General features: G+C 35.2%; 1 protein-coding gene across 1 annotated transcript in view; it reads right to left on the reverse strand.

The window, feature by feature from the left end:
* The window catches only part of LOC144443317 (nonsense-mediated mRNA decay factor SMG5-like), an 82,373-nt gene extending 66,157 nt beyond the window's left edge, over positions 1-16,216 (reverse strand). Inside the window, exons 1-12 of the mRNA XM_078132768.1 lie at positions 16,022-16,216; positions 15,208-15,306; positions 13,789-13,912; positions 12,561-12,723; positions 12,292-12,387; positions 11,552-11,720; positions 8,765-8,890; positions 5,754-6,031; positions 4,316-4,459; positions 2,830-3,513; positions 1,411-1,580; positions 129-204 (exon numbers count right to left, since the gene is read on the reverse strand). Coding sequence (XP_077988894.1) covers positions 129-204; positions 1,411-1,580; positions 2,830-3,513; positions 4,316-4,459; positions 5,754-6,031; positions 8,765-8,890; positions 11,552-11,720; positions 12,292-12,387; positions 12,561-12,723; positions 13,789-13,912; positions 15,208-15,306; positions 16,022-16,095 — 2,203 coding nt within the window. The 5' untranslated portion in view covers positions 16,096-16,216. The remainder of the gene's footprint in view (positions 1-128; positions 205-1,410; positions 1,581-2,829; positions 3,514-4,315; positions 4,460-5,753; positions 6,032-8,764; positions 8,891-11,551; positions 11,721-12,291; positions 12,388-12,560; positions 12,724-13,788; positions 13,913-15,207; positions 15,307-16,021) is intronic.
* Positions 16,217-16,934: the final 718 nt, after the last annotated feature.

Consider the following 16,934-nt stretch of genomic DNA (forward strand, 5'->3'; position numbering starts at 1 on the left):
ATAAATCTCTACATGGTATACGATGAAATGTACGCATTTAACCTAAGGCCAAGTGACAAACTCGTATTCAAATATCAAATATTATCATATTGGAGTAAAAACTGTGCAAATAAAGTTGAACATCTTACCATCTTTATTAATCAGTGTCTCTTCAGGCAAATGATTTAGAAACACACACAACCTGGACCAAAGTGACTGTGAACTCTGTACACAAGAATAACAAAGTGTGGCTTTAACTTTAAAGCTGCACTAGCTGTAACTAGAACATTTCTGTTCATTTCTTGTCAGATATAATGACTTACTTGTAATATTATACATCCTGAACAGTATTGAATCACCTGTGGGTAAATATATTTCTGTAGCTGTACACATAATATGGTGCAGTAAATCCAACCAAACAGAATTTGGGTCCACATCGTAAAATCAGCACCCAAATGTGATCACAATGTTAACTTGTTACTGTACTACTTGTGGATAAAACCAACCTCTAATTACCATGTACAATGTCTAATAATTGGTATTTTAACAATTTCAGTGAATATATCTTTGATTGTTTGATCGAAAAAATAATACTCAAGTTATAGCTAGAGCTGCTTTTATAAACTATTCATAACCCTGCTTGACATTTAATGGGCTAAGCCAATCCCTGTCTGTGTAAATATAAACATTTTTTCCATGCTTTTCCCACCTTGAAATCATAATATACACAACAACAGGCTATGATGTGAACCCAATGAATCTATTTCTCCTTATGTCTACTATAAGCACACAAAATATGACTCCCCAATAAGATATGATATGTTTATCAACACTGTCCAAAACAATGAATGAGGAAGAAGAATAGAATACAGTACTAATAATGTTGGTTCTTATATAGCGCTTTCCCACTTTGTGCTGAAAGCACTTTACAATTATTATCCCTGGCACGGATCTTTATCGGCACAACGGCCCTTTATACTTCCTAAACTCCCTAGGGAGCATACAATCCACTGCAGCCTCTGCAAGCACATAGGATAAAAACATTCACATTGCAACCTCTATCCTACCAAGTCCCCCAATTATACAGCAGGGTGGACTGGGGTACAATCATGGTCCAAATCTTGTCCATAGTATTGGAAATGTAATTGTACAATGTACAAATCAACCTATCCGTGATATCCAATAGACATACAACATGTAAGTTTCAATTAGTAAAGGATACACAAGGAGGTACATGAGAGCTGAATTGTATAACCTACTAATACCATGGCTACTTTTGTGGTGATGACTTGATGGTATTCATTATACAACTGCACACCCATCTCTGCTTAACATATACACTCACATACACTCAAAGTTCAAACCTGGTCTAATTGATCAGTTGCCTGGGGCAACATGGTATTAGCAAGAATACACGTCACTACTTCTTACCTGGGCACATGTTTCAATAACGTAAGGGTTAGCCATCAGCCAGTCAGCAAAGACTTTGACCGACAGCATAATACCTTGTTGCGTTAGCACCTCTACTACTCTATACACAGAATCTTGTTTGCCTTCGGTTCCATCCACGCCTTCTTCAGTTTCTGTCTCCTTGTCAGCATCTAGAAACATCACATAAATCAGTCACAACTCCATACTAATAAGTTACAGGTTATGTACAGGTACTTACAGGTTCTCTTCTGATGGTAGGCCTTGTTGGGCCTCTAATGTCAGCTCTATTTGATTCTGTCTAAGAGTAGGTTTATCTCCATAAAAATCATTTCATTTTCTATCATCACTTCTACAGATAATATTCATTAAACCACATTATGCACATCTCAAATTGTATGCATTCGAACAGAAAATACTGGAATTATCATCTGGTTATCACCAAAATGCATGTTAAGTTCTCTGGTCAAAAACGTTCAGGATCACATTATTTTACACACAGTATACTTGCACAAGTTTAACTATATGATTCTCCAATATTTGTCTTCAAATAAATGCATGTTACTGTAACAGGCATACTTGATAGAGTGCAGAACTGACATATTTACCAGAGATTACTTGCACAGATGTGCGCACATCCTATTGGTATTTTCACAGCAGTGTAATACCAAAAACATTATTGCATACCTGCATGCAAATGAGGAAATACTCATTCGTTCTACACAAAATGCGCATGATCGGATAGTGTCATTTTAACAGATATTTGTTGTTTCAGATAAGCATATATAATAATAACAGAACCCAATGCTGTGCGAGTGCAAGTGTCGATACTCAGGGGTATTTGCACTCATGCTAGCAGTGTTTTCTGCTGCACTTTCATGAGCATACTGCCGCAGAGAACACTGCAAGCACTTGTGCAATACCCCCGAATATGGCACACTTGCACTCACATGTTATGGGGTACTGTCATACAGTTAATTCAAAGTGATGAACCATAGGTGACACTACAGTATATTCCTCTATTATATTCATACATCATGTCTATTAGAACATGCCACAGCGTTAGCCAAATTGAATTTATGCAAACAAAAAATACAGAATTTATATCCTGGTCATTCTATATCATGACAATGCATGTCTATGTCATTAGTTGTGCGGTTCTTGAAATGTGATTCATTTTCACTTTCATGTCATTTTCCACATTTTTTTCAGAAATTAAACTTACAACACAGGTATTATTATATTATTCCCCAAGATTTTTCATCAGCTGGCTCAATTAAGGGTTTTGTCACTTCTCATCTTTGATTTGATGTAAAAGGTCCCCTTATATGCCATTTGTATAATTATCGACTAAATGCAAACAAATATTTGGGAACAATATCTAAAATACCATTCATCATGGACAGCCAATGAATCACTTACCATGATTTTCTCTTTCCTGTTGATTTGTGTCTTCACTGATAACTTTACTACTGGCATCTTCCATACTTTCCTCATCACCAGCTTTACTATTCCCATCCCTCTGACGTTCTTCTTGGGCTCTATCCATGGCATAAGCTTCGAAAGTCGGAGCTAGTCTGATATTGCGCCTGAGAAAACTGGAGCTGGGATTCTGAGAAAATAGCTGATTTGACATATCTTTCAAATTGTTTGTTAAAGATGCATTGTTACTGACTTTTCCTCTTTGTGTATCGGTTGATGACTGGGCAGGAGAGGCACCGGATTTCCCACTATCGGAAGTACTAAATCCCGGAGCCAATTCCTGACTTTCCATCAACGAGTCATCTTCACTGTCGGAATCAGACGCAAGAATGCCATCGCTTGATATGTCACTGTCAGAATCACTAAAATCAGAAGGACTGCTAGCAGAGTGTTCACCTTCGCTAAGATCTACGTCGTCTTCACTACCGTTTCCACGTCTACGTCTTCGCAGTTTGTGAACGGCTCTAGTTCTAGTTTTCTTCTTTTTATTATTTCTCCCTCTACTGTTACTAAACGCAGCATCTTGGCTTTGTCCTGGAGTTATCGTTCCAGTGCTCTGGGGTGTCAGGTGTTCTTCCACCTCATTTTCACTTTCTTTATCACTTCCAGACTCATCAGCTTGTGCTAAAAATGATGAAATCAAACAAACAAACAAACAAACAAACAAAAATGTTACAAAATAATACCATGAACAAACACAAATATATACATGCACATTACTTTTTTTTCAAACTGAAGCATGACTTGGACCCTGAAATGTAAAGTTGCTGGCAGTGCACCCTCTGAGCAAATTTGATGCACCACTGACATACAGCAATTTACAGCAATTTGTTGTGATACACAAAAATTTAGTATTATTCCGATATTCCTTACTATGTAGAGACAACACTCATATAAGAAAACACAACTTTCATCATTTTGACTCTTAGGCCTAAAAAAAAATAATAGTTTGGTTCCAGTTACCCGACCCCACCTAGTTTTTCACTGCCGACCCTAAACTTTTATTTACGTATTTGAGAAAAATAAATAAATCACAAAAATTGTGAAGTCTCACAAGAAATAGTGGATGCGGAAACTGACATCAACTTAAAAAGACAATATAAAACTGTTCTTCCAATCTGTAATGGCTGTACATCTGATAGGAAGAAATAAATAACACAGAGACCATTTGGAAAACAATGGAAAACCTGAATTAGACACTCACACATGAAAAGAAAATATAATAAAATAAAATACAAAATCTATCTACCCCACCTATTCTAAAATTGAGTGTAACCGGAACCACATATTTTTTTTTATTAGGCCTTAATATCAGAAACTGCTATCATGTATTAGGAGGTATACTCCCCGCTGTCTGACAGGAAATATTTCAATGAACACTGCTGTAATATATCACAAGACAAAAAAGACAATAAAGTCTTCACACCTGTATCCTGGAACTGGCTCTCAATCACAGAGTTGGGATGGTGTACTTCATAGAGTGCCGTCTCAATGCGGGAATTCAAGTGATTTAGGAGATGAGAAAACAACGCTAGAGTGAAAGCAATGGAGGCAGACACCTGTTCAGAACCTGTCAAAAAGATAATATATGTGTTGTTTGTTAGCAATGAGGAGGAATTTCACTACTGAATGTAAAAAATGTTAAATGGCGGCATTAACACAAGTATTAATATTAATATTAAGAGTATCATGGGATCAATGATTCATGAATTATATTATGAGGTATTGATTCAACAGTATTTCAAAATTTCATAGAGTACATCATATCATGGGAGGTCTGTCTATTCCTGATTCTGTATATATTACCAAGTTGGGACATTTTCAACCAATGCTGATTTCCAATGATGAAGTATTGGATCGACAGGCAACGGTTTGGTTTACGTTTCGGAAACCCAGTGATAAAATGTGAAAATCCTATTTGGTAAATCATGCACAAATTGTACATTATTTTCATTTTGGTGGAAACTACAATAAAATGAGTGGAGATCTCTGGTAGATTTCACCTACTTAATGCTGGGTATGGATATATTGACATTAAATTGTAAGTATCTGAAACTGCATCTTCAAATATAAAACTTGTGGTTATCATTTCCAATCAATGGAAAACTCTAGCATATAACACAAAGCCACTTTTGTAATCAGCAAGTTTTTAGTTAAAGAATAAATTTACTATTTTTATTTCACTTCTGTCATGTGAAATGATTCCTTGGTGTAACACCTCCTTGTGGCTGTGGATTTTTGTGTGTTGAAACATGTAAGAGAAAATGTTTTGAGTACAAATTTCTCTGTAATTATGCATGACAAAGAGAAATAGGACAGATCTCGATATAATGGCACAGTTTTCTACACTGGAATTCCACGGATATGCCACATATTAATATACCCTTTTAATACTCAAAATCATATTTGCACTATATCTGAGATTTTCACTAATATTAATTTCAATATTTTCAAAGATGATTTGACCAATGTGTTTAGTTGTGACGAATATATATGTAACAGCATTGGGACTAGATACAAGTCTTAGAAATAAATTAACTTGATGCGCAGAGTATTATGTATGCAAAACAGAAATGACAATGATCGTTATAGTAAATAATATACACAAAGAAAACAAAGAAACGAAACGAAAATTCACTTATTCATTTCTTTCATAAGATAAATACACAATGAGAGAAACTGTAGACTTTCGTGGAAGACGTGCAAATTTCCTACCAACACTGATTTTATCAATACTTATAGTACATAGAAGTCATAAACCATTTTTGTCATTTGATCACATGGTTATCATATGCTAGGTCACATGGTTTTAAATGCTTGTCACATGATCATCACATGTCTGATCCCACTGCACTTTCTCCTACCTGTTTCTTGCAGTCTATAAATGGTAATCAAACACATGACAACAATCTTGAAGACCATATCATCAGGAATGAACTGATCCTTGTCATCTTCTGCACCCCTCACTGGTGGGAGAATGGGCTGTTCTCCATTGGCGTGGGTGTAATACATACATAGATTGAAATCATGCAACACTCTCTGACATACTTCACCAGTCTCTGTAGTACTTGTTTTAGAGTCTGGTTGTAAGATGTCCAACAGGTACATGAATTCGATCAGGAATTTCTTAATGTCTTTTGGCCTGTCGAAATCAAAAGGTATATGATTATGTATACATGTTTATCACATAAATACGTGCATATCTTCTACTGTGTGACGTCAAACAGGGGTGATTTCAGAGCATATCACCCCTGTTCTACCGAACTATTTTTTCTCCATACTGTTGAAGTGTTCGTGTCAATCCCACGTTTCGATCAAGTTTATCGTAATAATTATGTGCTTTCAAAACGTAAATGCATACATTACGTTAGTAACGTTACATATATCCTTGGATGGCATGAGTTTGATACATAGAAGTCCTTTTATTTGTATTTGATACAATTTATTCTATTTAAAAATCACGTAGATTATCGATGTCACAGCCGGAAAGCTTCCGATTTTCCGTCGAGCTCAGATCTCCGAACTTACACAACCCGAGAAAATATGATTAAAATGACGGCACAAAATTCTACTTACGTTTTAAACTAAATTCGATATTACATGTACATGGCAAGGTTATAACCGATAATTTTGGTTGAGAAACCACACAACAGTATGAGCGATACCGTACAATGGTAAGCTTGACCTCGCGACAGGTCACGCGATTATGTAATTTGCATAGCCGACGGGCGATTTTTTTAAATACGCGATGAAGAGTATAGTGCGATGAAATGATGTAGTATTCGTAAAATACGATTTAAAATTTCAGAAAAATACGGGGAAATACTTAATTATGTGATAAATATATAATTCCATGAAATCAATGTTAGTTTTACGTCATAATGCTCCTCGTATGATTCCGCGGACTACAAATTCTCGCCTACCGGCTCGAATTTGTATTAGTCCGCGGAATCATACTCGGAGCATTATGACGTAAAACTAACATTGATTTCATGGGATTATATATAAATATTGCATACACACATACGTATGGAACATACACATAACTTAACTATCAGCAACACATTGCTTCTTTGGTACGGTTTAGATGTTAATTTTCATTGGCTCTGTTTGATACAACCATATTGAAACCAATATGAAAGTACACATTCTAAACTTTAAAGACAACAAGATCACAATTTCTTGCTACAGTTTGTCTAAATGCAATAAACCATTTAAACATACTGCAACTAGACACAGACACGCGGGCGCCAATGTTTTGATGTCTGCATTTGATGTCTGCATGGTGGTACATTAGTTCATTTCATTTAGACAAAATATCACAAGAAACTATTCATTCAGTCTTGCTACGTTAAAGTGTAGCATGTACAGTTTTCCTTATCAGTTTCTGCATGGTTGTATCAAACAGAGCCAATGAACGGTAACTTGAAGCTGACAATAGCTTGAGATAACAAGTCTCTGGGCTATGGATACCTTTAATCAAGAAAGTATACACTCATACATTGAACATATGTGTCATAACACAGCCCTTCATCAGGAAACACTTAGGCATAGTTTATGTTTGCACTTATACATATTCTACTATAGGGGTGGGGAAATCTTTAGGTCTGGGGATGTGGGGGGGGGGGGGGGCTGTTGGTGGTGGTGGCATTCAGAACAAGAATGTTTTTGCATATGTCCATGTTTTAGTAAGTTTCAGGAACCTTGTTTACAGTAAACAGGTGTAGTGGTGGTGGGTGGCAGGGCTTGAAATTAACAGTAGTCCTGTGTCTACTGACTACCAATTCTCATCATGGGGCTACCATAATTTGCAGCTAGTAGCCTGCTCAGGCTAAAACTGTTTATGAAATGATTTAAAGGATGGGAGATTTATGGACATAAGAATTTTAATATCACACATATTGTTAATAGAGAAACTCTGTTTTCAAGTTCAGGAATATAGGACAACTTGTCTCCATCCTTGGGCTACCACTTTCTGAAATCGGTGGTCCATTAGGACTACCAAAGAAAAAAGTTAAATTTGAGTCCTGGGTGGGGGTTGGCGGGTTCTGGCAAAACTGAGATACTTATATATGATAACTTGGAAACTCACAAAATAATTCAGATTCAGCCATTGATACTTACGTAACTTATTGTCAATTATAGTTAGTCTACTTTTCAAACTCAATTGTACTAAATTATTGTGTGTTCCTATATTTGAATCAAAGTTGTTCTTTCCTTTAAAATTCATTCAAATATCAAGTCTTTCTTTATTCCAATAACAGAACATACATGTACCTCCGTTTATCCCCGGAGGAGAGTTTAGAAATACATGAATAAAGGTCATGTCAGCCAAAAACACAAAACAGTTGAGATATAAAAATATACCGGTATAAAGACTACAATGCAAAACAAAAAGAAAATCAAATACTCTCCCTGATCCTGAAACAATTTATTATCAATTTTGCAGTCGTCACTCCAATAGTTTTATCTATACTTGACACAATGAACTTAGTCGCGTCATCCTTATCCATAAAATCAGAGTAAATAGTGGATATGTTTAAAAGAAACTATGTCTTTGATGACTGTACCTAGTACAATTAAGCAAAATATGAACTTCAAACTCCAGACTTTAAATTTTATTACGTTGAATTTTTATACGTCTTTATACATCTGAATAGAGTTTTCATTTTCTTTTAAACTTGAGTGTGTTTAATGGTACATTCCTATGCTTTAGAGTGAAGTTTTTTTACTTGAGTGTGTTTAATGGTACATTCCTATGCTTTAGAGTGAAGTTTTTTTATTTCATTAATCTTGAGTGTGTTAAATTCTTATACATATTTTTATACCTTTGCATACAATGTGTTGTCATGACTGCCAACGTTAGCATACTCACCTTTGAAGGTCTGGGGGCAAGTCTCTTGGGTCCACTTCTGGTAATTCTTTGTAGCGTTTTCTATTCTTTTCAAAGAGTCTTTTCAGGTTGGCAAGAGCTCCTTCAAATGGGGTCAAGGCCACAAGACTAGAAACGGGGAAAACAGTTACCATGACTTTTGGTAAGATAAATAGTCAAAGCTGATAAAAATTATGCACAACGACAATACTGACATATCCTTTCAATTTTTTAATGTACTTTCAAGTATCTTTCTCTAGGCTACATATTTCATAGCAAGACAACTGCTTGAGTTATGTCATTCTTTGGTTTGCATTCAACAGATGCAACTATACAAACACCCTTTGTGCAGTCAGCTGTTAATCACAGTCACAAAGGGAGGTCAGGAGGGGCAAGGTACACCCCTTTCTCTTGCGACAGAAACTTTTGACATAATATTACACAAACACAATAGAATTGTGGAGTCATGATGGTCGAATGGTTAGAGTGGCCAGCTTGGAAGGTGCAGGTTCCAGGTTCGAGCCCTGTCGCTGTCATTTGTTTCTGAATGGCTAAAGTCCTGGGGCAAGATTTGAACCATGATGGTGCCTTAGTCAAACCAGCTGTACAATTGGGGACCTGGTAGGATAGAGCATAGACCCTCCACTGGAAGGACTATGGATAGAAGTTGCAATGTGAATGCTTTTTAAATCCTATGTACTTATTGAGAAAGTATAAAGGGCTGTTGTGTCACTATAGATCCGTGCCATGGGTAATAAATGTAAAGCACTTTAAAAGCGCTTTGAGCACAGAGTGGGAAAGAGAAATATGAAAACCAACATTAGTGTCATTATTTTTATAATTTCAAGACTCTTTTTCAGTCAAAATCTGCAAATAATAGAGATCAAATCTGACCAATTATGACTGTAATATTAACAAACACTGTGCACAACAGTTTTGTTGACCATAAAAGTAGTAGAATGGACGTAAGTGATATGGAAATGAATCAATAAAAAAATAATTAAAATTATAAATAATTAATAACTTAAAAGCTAAAATAATTAAAATTAATAATTAAATGATTCGTTAATGAATCAACCATTAATCAATTATGGTTAATAATTAATAATTGATTATTAATCAGTAACTAATCATTGATTATTTATTTATTTATTAATTATTAAGTATTGGTCAATTATTGATTAATAATCAATTATTTATCATGAATAATTAATGAATATATATATATATATATATTATTGTCATTATATCATGACATCATCGTACACAAAAAATGGCCAGCTACATGTCTACACATCTACTAGGGGCTTTTTGTTGCTAATTTTAATACAGAATGGTTGTTGGGGTGAACTTAATTTCTAATGTTACAAAAGACATTCTGAATTCTTGAATTCTCTGTTGCTGCTATAGAATTGTACCTCACACTAGAGGGTCAAAATAGAACAAGAACGTTGACTTATTCTCAGGACCTGCAATGACATTTTACCTCATGCTAGAGGGTCAAAATAGAACAAGAAGGTTGACTTATTCTCAGTACCTGCAATAACATTTTACCTCATGCTAGAGGGTCAAAATAGAACAAGAAGGTTGACTTATTCTCAGTACCTGCAATAGCATTTTACCTCATGCTAGATGGCCAAAATAGAACAAGAAGGTTGACTTATTCTCAGGACCTGCAATAACATTTTACCTCATGCTAGAGGGTCAAAATAGAACAAGAAGGTTGACATACTCTCAGTACCTGCAATAACATTTTACCTCATGCTAGAGGGTCAAAATAGAACAAGAAGGTTGATTTATTCGACATGCGCTGTTATAGTTAGGTATTTGCACCACATGGCGCGAAACTTATGGTGGTGACCAAGAATTGACGGATCATTACTTTAGGATGTGCCATGGTGGTCAAAAAATTAGATGAGCAAATTCTATTTCAGGTTAATGATGAGAGAGTAAGTGGTTTACTTTGTTGGGAAAAAATCATTATTAGATTTAAAGGGAACCAACAAAAGACTCTTAAAAACCTGGAGGGGTAAAGAGGTTGATTTTGTTCTAGCTGCTTCAGTTGATGTCGAATGAGTAACTAATTGCACTCTCACAACATTACGTCACATGATTACTATGAATATAAGAGAATAAAATTATTCAAATTAGTCATGAACTGACCTCTATACACTGGGAGAGGGGATTCTGGGTATGGTGCCCGATGACCTATGGTTATGTCACCACCATTGCCCCTTATCTATCAATCTGTTTCTACCTAATTGACATGTAAGGTAGAAACAACAGATACAGAGACTGATGGTCTTGTGACATCAGAATTAAGTAATTCTTGGTATCTGCAATAGCATTTTACCTCAAGCTAGTGGGTCAAAATAGAACGAGAAGGTCAACTTCTTTTCACGCGTGCCTATAGTAATGCATGTGAAGCGCATGGAGCAGAAGTTATGGTGTCGACCAAGAAGACGAATGTTCATTATTTTTATGATACACCTTTGCAGAAATATTATGTTTCAGATACCGAGAATTGGGCACCATATCCAGAATCCCTACCCCAGTGTACAGCAGGTCAGTTCATAGCTAATTCAAATTATTTTATTACTCATGACTTTAGGGAAGCTGCACGATGCAGCAGTTGTGAAAGTGACATTTCATGACTTACTGACATCAACTAAATACAAAGTCAGTCTCACCTTAATTTCCCCTTAAAAGCAAGATGGTTACATTAAAAAAAAAAAACAATTTGGCAGAAATGTCCTACGTCGAGGTAGAAGACTTTCACGTTTTACCTACCATCTCATATAGTGATAAGCCGCATCACAATTCTGATGTCTCGTACCAGACAACGTGCCCAGCTGATTGTGTGGCATGCCAAAATCTGAATTCCATGCAATGGCTTGGTGATAGTAACGCTGAGCTAGAGTTGTACTTCTGTAGCCATCAAGGTCTTGTTGATATCGAGCTACAGGTCACAACATGTATATCATATTATTAAACATGTATCAGTGATTACTTGCATAGGTAAGGTACACACATACTAATGATATTTATACTGCCAACGTTACTGCATACCTCAATTGTTCCATATACACAAAACCATGAGAATACTCAGTTATATTTTTACGAAATTTGTTGTTTCCAATACACTCATATAATAAAACAGAACACCATGCTACATGAGTGCCAGTATTTTTACTCATACTTGCCATGGTTTATGCTGCACTTTCACTCACTTCACTCATAAAATACAAGTACACAGAACACAGCAAGCAATCTTACATAGATATGTATACCCTCTGGAGTATGCCACACTGGAATTCACACACCATGGGGTTCCATTACATTATTTCACCATCACTCAAGATATTAATATGTCACTACACATTACTAGAATTACACAGGCATCACAGAGAGTCATCTACAATTAAGAGACTTGTCTTGCATGGGTCCGATACATTTTTGATGAGTAGAAAGTTATGGAGAGTACAGCAAACTTAGATTTAGTGGTATGTGAAGAGTATCGCAAAACTTACCTAAATCCCCGAGGTATATTAAACAATGATGGCAAGCATTTTCAGCCCATAACCTGGCGTGCTGTTCATACAGTTTCTTTCCGGTCTCCTTCTTGTCTGTAAGCATAAAAAATCATCACATCAATTTTTTAGTCCAATTTGACAAGCCACAAGACAAATATAATCACACTCTCTCTGTTATCATGAAACGAGACACAGATTTGTCAGTGTATCACAGTTTGGCATAATACATCGGATAATTGCATGCTACATATTAATAAATATTTTACCTGAATGTGTTTGGGTGTCAGGCACTGCTATCAAGTCCATGATACCCCTGACGTCCACATCAAACTCTGTCTGTATTCTACTAATGAGATGGTGATAGTAGCCAATTCCTGATGACAAGTGAGTTCGATACGCACACTGTATAGCACTCCCTGGCCTCATATGCTGCACAAAACAAAGACATATATGAAAATTAACAAACCAACCAATACAACATTCTGAAACACACTGAATGAAGCAGTTGATGGTCAGCATATAAATCATAGCAAAAATTATGAGCTTGATGGTAAGACTTCAAGGATACCTCACCTCTGACCTCTGACATTTTATGACATGCATCGAAGTTTCATACCATTAATGAAACAAGCTAAAAACAAACTTTTACCATTCGTTTTAGTTAGGTTGTATGGTTTGGTTTGGTTTGCAAAAAAAGTTTTTCTTGGCAAGAACAAGTGAAGTGTTCAAATAAAGTATTTTCTAATTCCATACTCTACATTTTTTTAGGACAACAGATCAATCTGTATCAGTGGTTTCACAGTGCAGTGTACATTAATCGTGTTACCATATCAGTATGTTTCTCAAGATAACATTACTTTCATAATCATCTATATATCTATCTATAAATATCTTTGTCAATTTCAAATACCTGTTGATTTCCATACCCTATGTTAATTTCACATACAGATCAATTTCAATATTCTTATGTTAATTTCATGTACATATCGATTTCCATTCTTTATATTAATTTTGTATGCACGTATCAATTTCCTTACTTAAATTTATATCAATTTCACATGCATATGTTGATTTCCATACCCTATGTTAATTTCACATACACGTCAATTTCCATATTCTTATGTTAATTTCATGTACATATCAAGCGTGTACATATGCAAGTATCAATTTCCATACTTTAGTTTTATGTTAATTTCACATACATCTGTTGATTCCTTACCTTCATATACATCTATCAATGTCACAGACATCCTTGGATTTCCTTACATTACATTAATTTCATACACACCTTGATTTCATAACGGTCAATTTCACATACATCTGTCAATTTCATAACTTTCACATACCTCTATAAACACCCATGGACTTCCATACATTGTGTTAATTTCATGATACATGTTATCATATCAGTTTCCTAAATTCATCAATTTCACATACATCTGCAGTAATTTCATATAGATGTGTCTATTTGCTTATTTACTCTGTTTTACTTACTTTCTTACTCTGTTTTATGATCTGGATGACATCATAGAACACTTTTCTCCACAGCAGTTCCTCAGCCTTCCTCCCATAGTTCTCTGGGTTCAGAAACATCATTTTCTCACATAGCTCCTTCAACCTGGGTATATCAAAATATACATTTAATTCACTAGGCACAGTTTGTGGAGACAATAACACGAACAACTGTTTCAGTGATAGAAAAAAGAAACCTGAGATCAAAATATGATTAGATGTATAGCTACTTTTTGGGACATGTGGAAGATCTTAAACAGTATGCAGAAATGTACCTTACAAGTCAATCAAGAAGTAATGAAATTAATCAAAATGGTGAAAATATGAAGAAAGTTGACAGTTCCATAAAATATTCATTGGCAAATCCAATTCACTACATCAAATGACATCAAAAAGTAAATTCTCTACATTTATTTTTTTCAATAAAACTCTTCATTGAATATCTGAGGTATATTTTGGGGGTACTTCCTAGTATAAAGATACTTTTGGAAAACATAAAAAACATGCAGAATTAAACTGATGTGTATTATCAATATTTCTGTGTCTTCAAAGGCCAGCCCACTTTGGATTAGGATTGAAATGCTGACGTGTGAAAAACATTTTGTTTTTGTTTTTTGTCAGAGCTGTAGAAAGAGTTGGTCCAGACCAAAAGAATGATACCATGTAATTCAACATAGCCCTTTAAGTAACTGGATAATATCACTGAACAAAAATATTAACATACTATCTGTATTTTCAACTTAATTATGAAAAGACAAAAATACATATTTTTTGTATTTACAATTCACACACTTCAGCTCTTCAGTGTTTTCACTATTATGGTGAGTTAAATCAATCAGTTCCAAATACATTTTACCAGAGTTGCAAACCAATACCCACCAGAAAGTACTGTAGGTAACTACCTGTGGCCACTACAGTAGTGTACATATTCAGGGTTGTCCATCTGTTTTTATGCTAAAGGATATAACAAAACTAAATTCTACTGAACCTCTTATTTTCAACACAAGGACATTCAGGTATATACATGTACATTTGCCAAAACACATGTCAGTCCTCCAAAACACTTCTCAACGTTACATGTTTGAAATATCAACTTCAAGTGCAGTCAATCTCTCTTGCTAGCTAGATGAACAAAGCTCTGTGAACATTGTTGCCAAAAATTATGCCATATATCTCATTTTGTTGACTTTCACTGCGGCTGGGTTTATTTTACCACTGTTACACAGGTCATGTATACGGAACAACCTGGCCATGACACCATTCCATAGTCCAGAAAACCAGGACTGACTTTCAAAGTTATGGGAATCAATGTAAAATTTTACTAATTTTCCCTTCGTTGTTTTGAAAGTTCTAATGTAGCACATTAATAGTGAAAATGCTCGATGTTGTGTGATTATTTACCTGTTTCGAGCGGCAATGATATCTGACTGGAAAACATCTCGATAAGTGATCTTTCCCTTTCCTCCACCTTCAAGCCTTTTTATGGAATCCAAAATAGACCTAAAACAAAATAATATTAACCATCAAACCTCGACAATAACATTTGCAAAAGAAATATCAAAAGTAAATATGTAACAAGCCACCACCCTCTTTTCTTTTGGAGGATTTTTGTTCTATGATTTATAGTCAGTAAAATATCTTTAGAATCAAATCAGAGACAGTTTTGGACTGCTGAAGTCTTCAAGTTCAACTCTTGGAACAAAAGTCTTGGTCAAGGGTAAACTTACAAGTTACATCCTACAAACACAAACGAAGTACTCGTAACTTCAAAGTCAAGGTCAAATACCTTTGTCAACATGGTCTCGTAGGAAATTAGTCCATAAAATAAAACTTGGTGAAGCAATTCATAACTTTTATACACTGAAAATGCATTTACTCGATGTTATATTGTCTTTCAACTGATGATATGTATCACTGACTCCGATGAGCTGTAGTGTATGCGTTGGGAAAATCTCGACGGCTTCGCACCAAAAATCATTCATGTCACCTTTTTTGCCATTGTCACATTTTAGTTCAATGTGCATGTACTAAATATAAAAACAATTCAACAAAAATCGTGGAAATATGACACATATAAATTGATAAGAGAGTGAATTTCATGAAAGAGTTTGAAAGAAAATAGCGGAATTGAACAAAACCATCCGTTTGTTCACCTAGTCGAGTGTCAGACTACACAGTCAACTGGGTCTAAAATGAAAAAAAAAGGTAAACATACCGATAGGTCCGTTTTGTTAGCTGCAATTTCTCCACATCTGCTTTGACAGGTGGCTTCAGTTCACTTTTGCTCATTCTTTGTGTCTTGAGTTTCAAGACTGTCACATTTTGGATTGAATGAAACCGTTGTTTAACGAAACTTATAGTTTCTTCCAATCTCACAACCCCAGCCTTCTAGAATCGGCCGCCATCTTGCTCTGACGGTAGGTCACGCATATTCCATAACAGAGTCTGTGATTGGCTACAAGAAACAGCGTTACCCAATAAAAGCCGAGTTCTCATTGTCGCAGTGATTTATTGACCTCAGTCGAACCGAAAAGAAGAAATAACACGTGTAGCGCCCTCTGGACATAGCACCTAACTTTTTGTAGATGTTGCCAACAAAATTGTATGATCAAACATCAATATAAATATCACACCACATAGATTGAATTAAAAAGGAGCTTTGTGTTTTAAAATTCGCATTTTAACCAATTTTACAGCGTAACTATTCTTTTGAGTGGCGTTATTCTCACCGTATACAATATATATTAAAAGTTTACTGAGTACTTAAGTTTATCGCATAGAGTGAAACATATGTTTTTTTTTTTTGTATTATATTATTTTTATTGATAATTTTGTATAATTATTCGTTTACACATCACTTGGTTTCAGATATAGATATTGTAATCATTTACCCTCTCTATCATTACCAGTCTACTTACTACAGTGTATCCAGAATGAAACATATTTTGGAAAACGGATTCTAAATATCCGATCGCGATAATGTGTTGTCATCAACGAATCTTTATTCACCCATATAGCCTATCATTAGATTTGAACGGCTATAGCTACTATATTCCTCTACCCTAACCATTTAATCATTTATATATTTTGTATTGAGAATGGAGAGAAAATTCAAAAAATCAAAATCA

This window comes from Glandiceps talaboti, chromosome 12 (genome assembly GCF_964340395.1).
Source record: "Glandiceps talaboti chromosome 12, keGlaTala1.1, whole genome shotgun sequence".
In the NCBI taxonomy this organism is placed as follows: domain Eukaryota; kingdom Metazoa; phylum Hemichordata; class Enteropneusta; family Spengelidae; genus Glandiceps; species Glandiceps talaboti.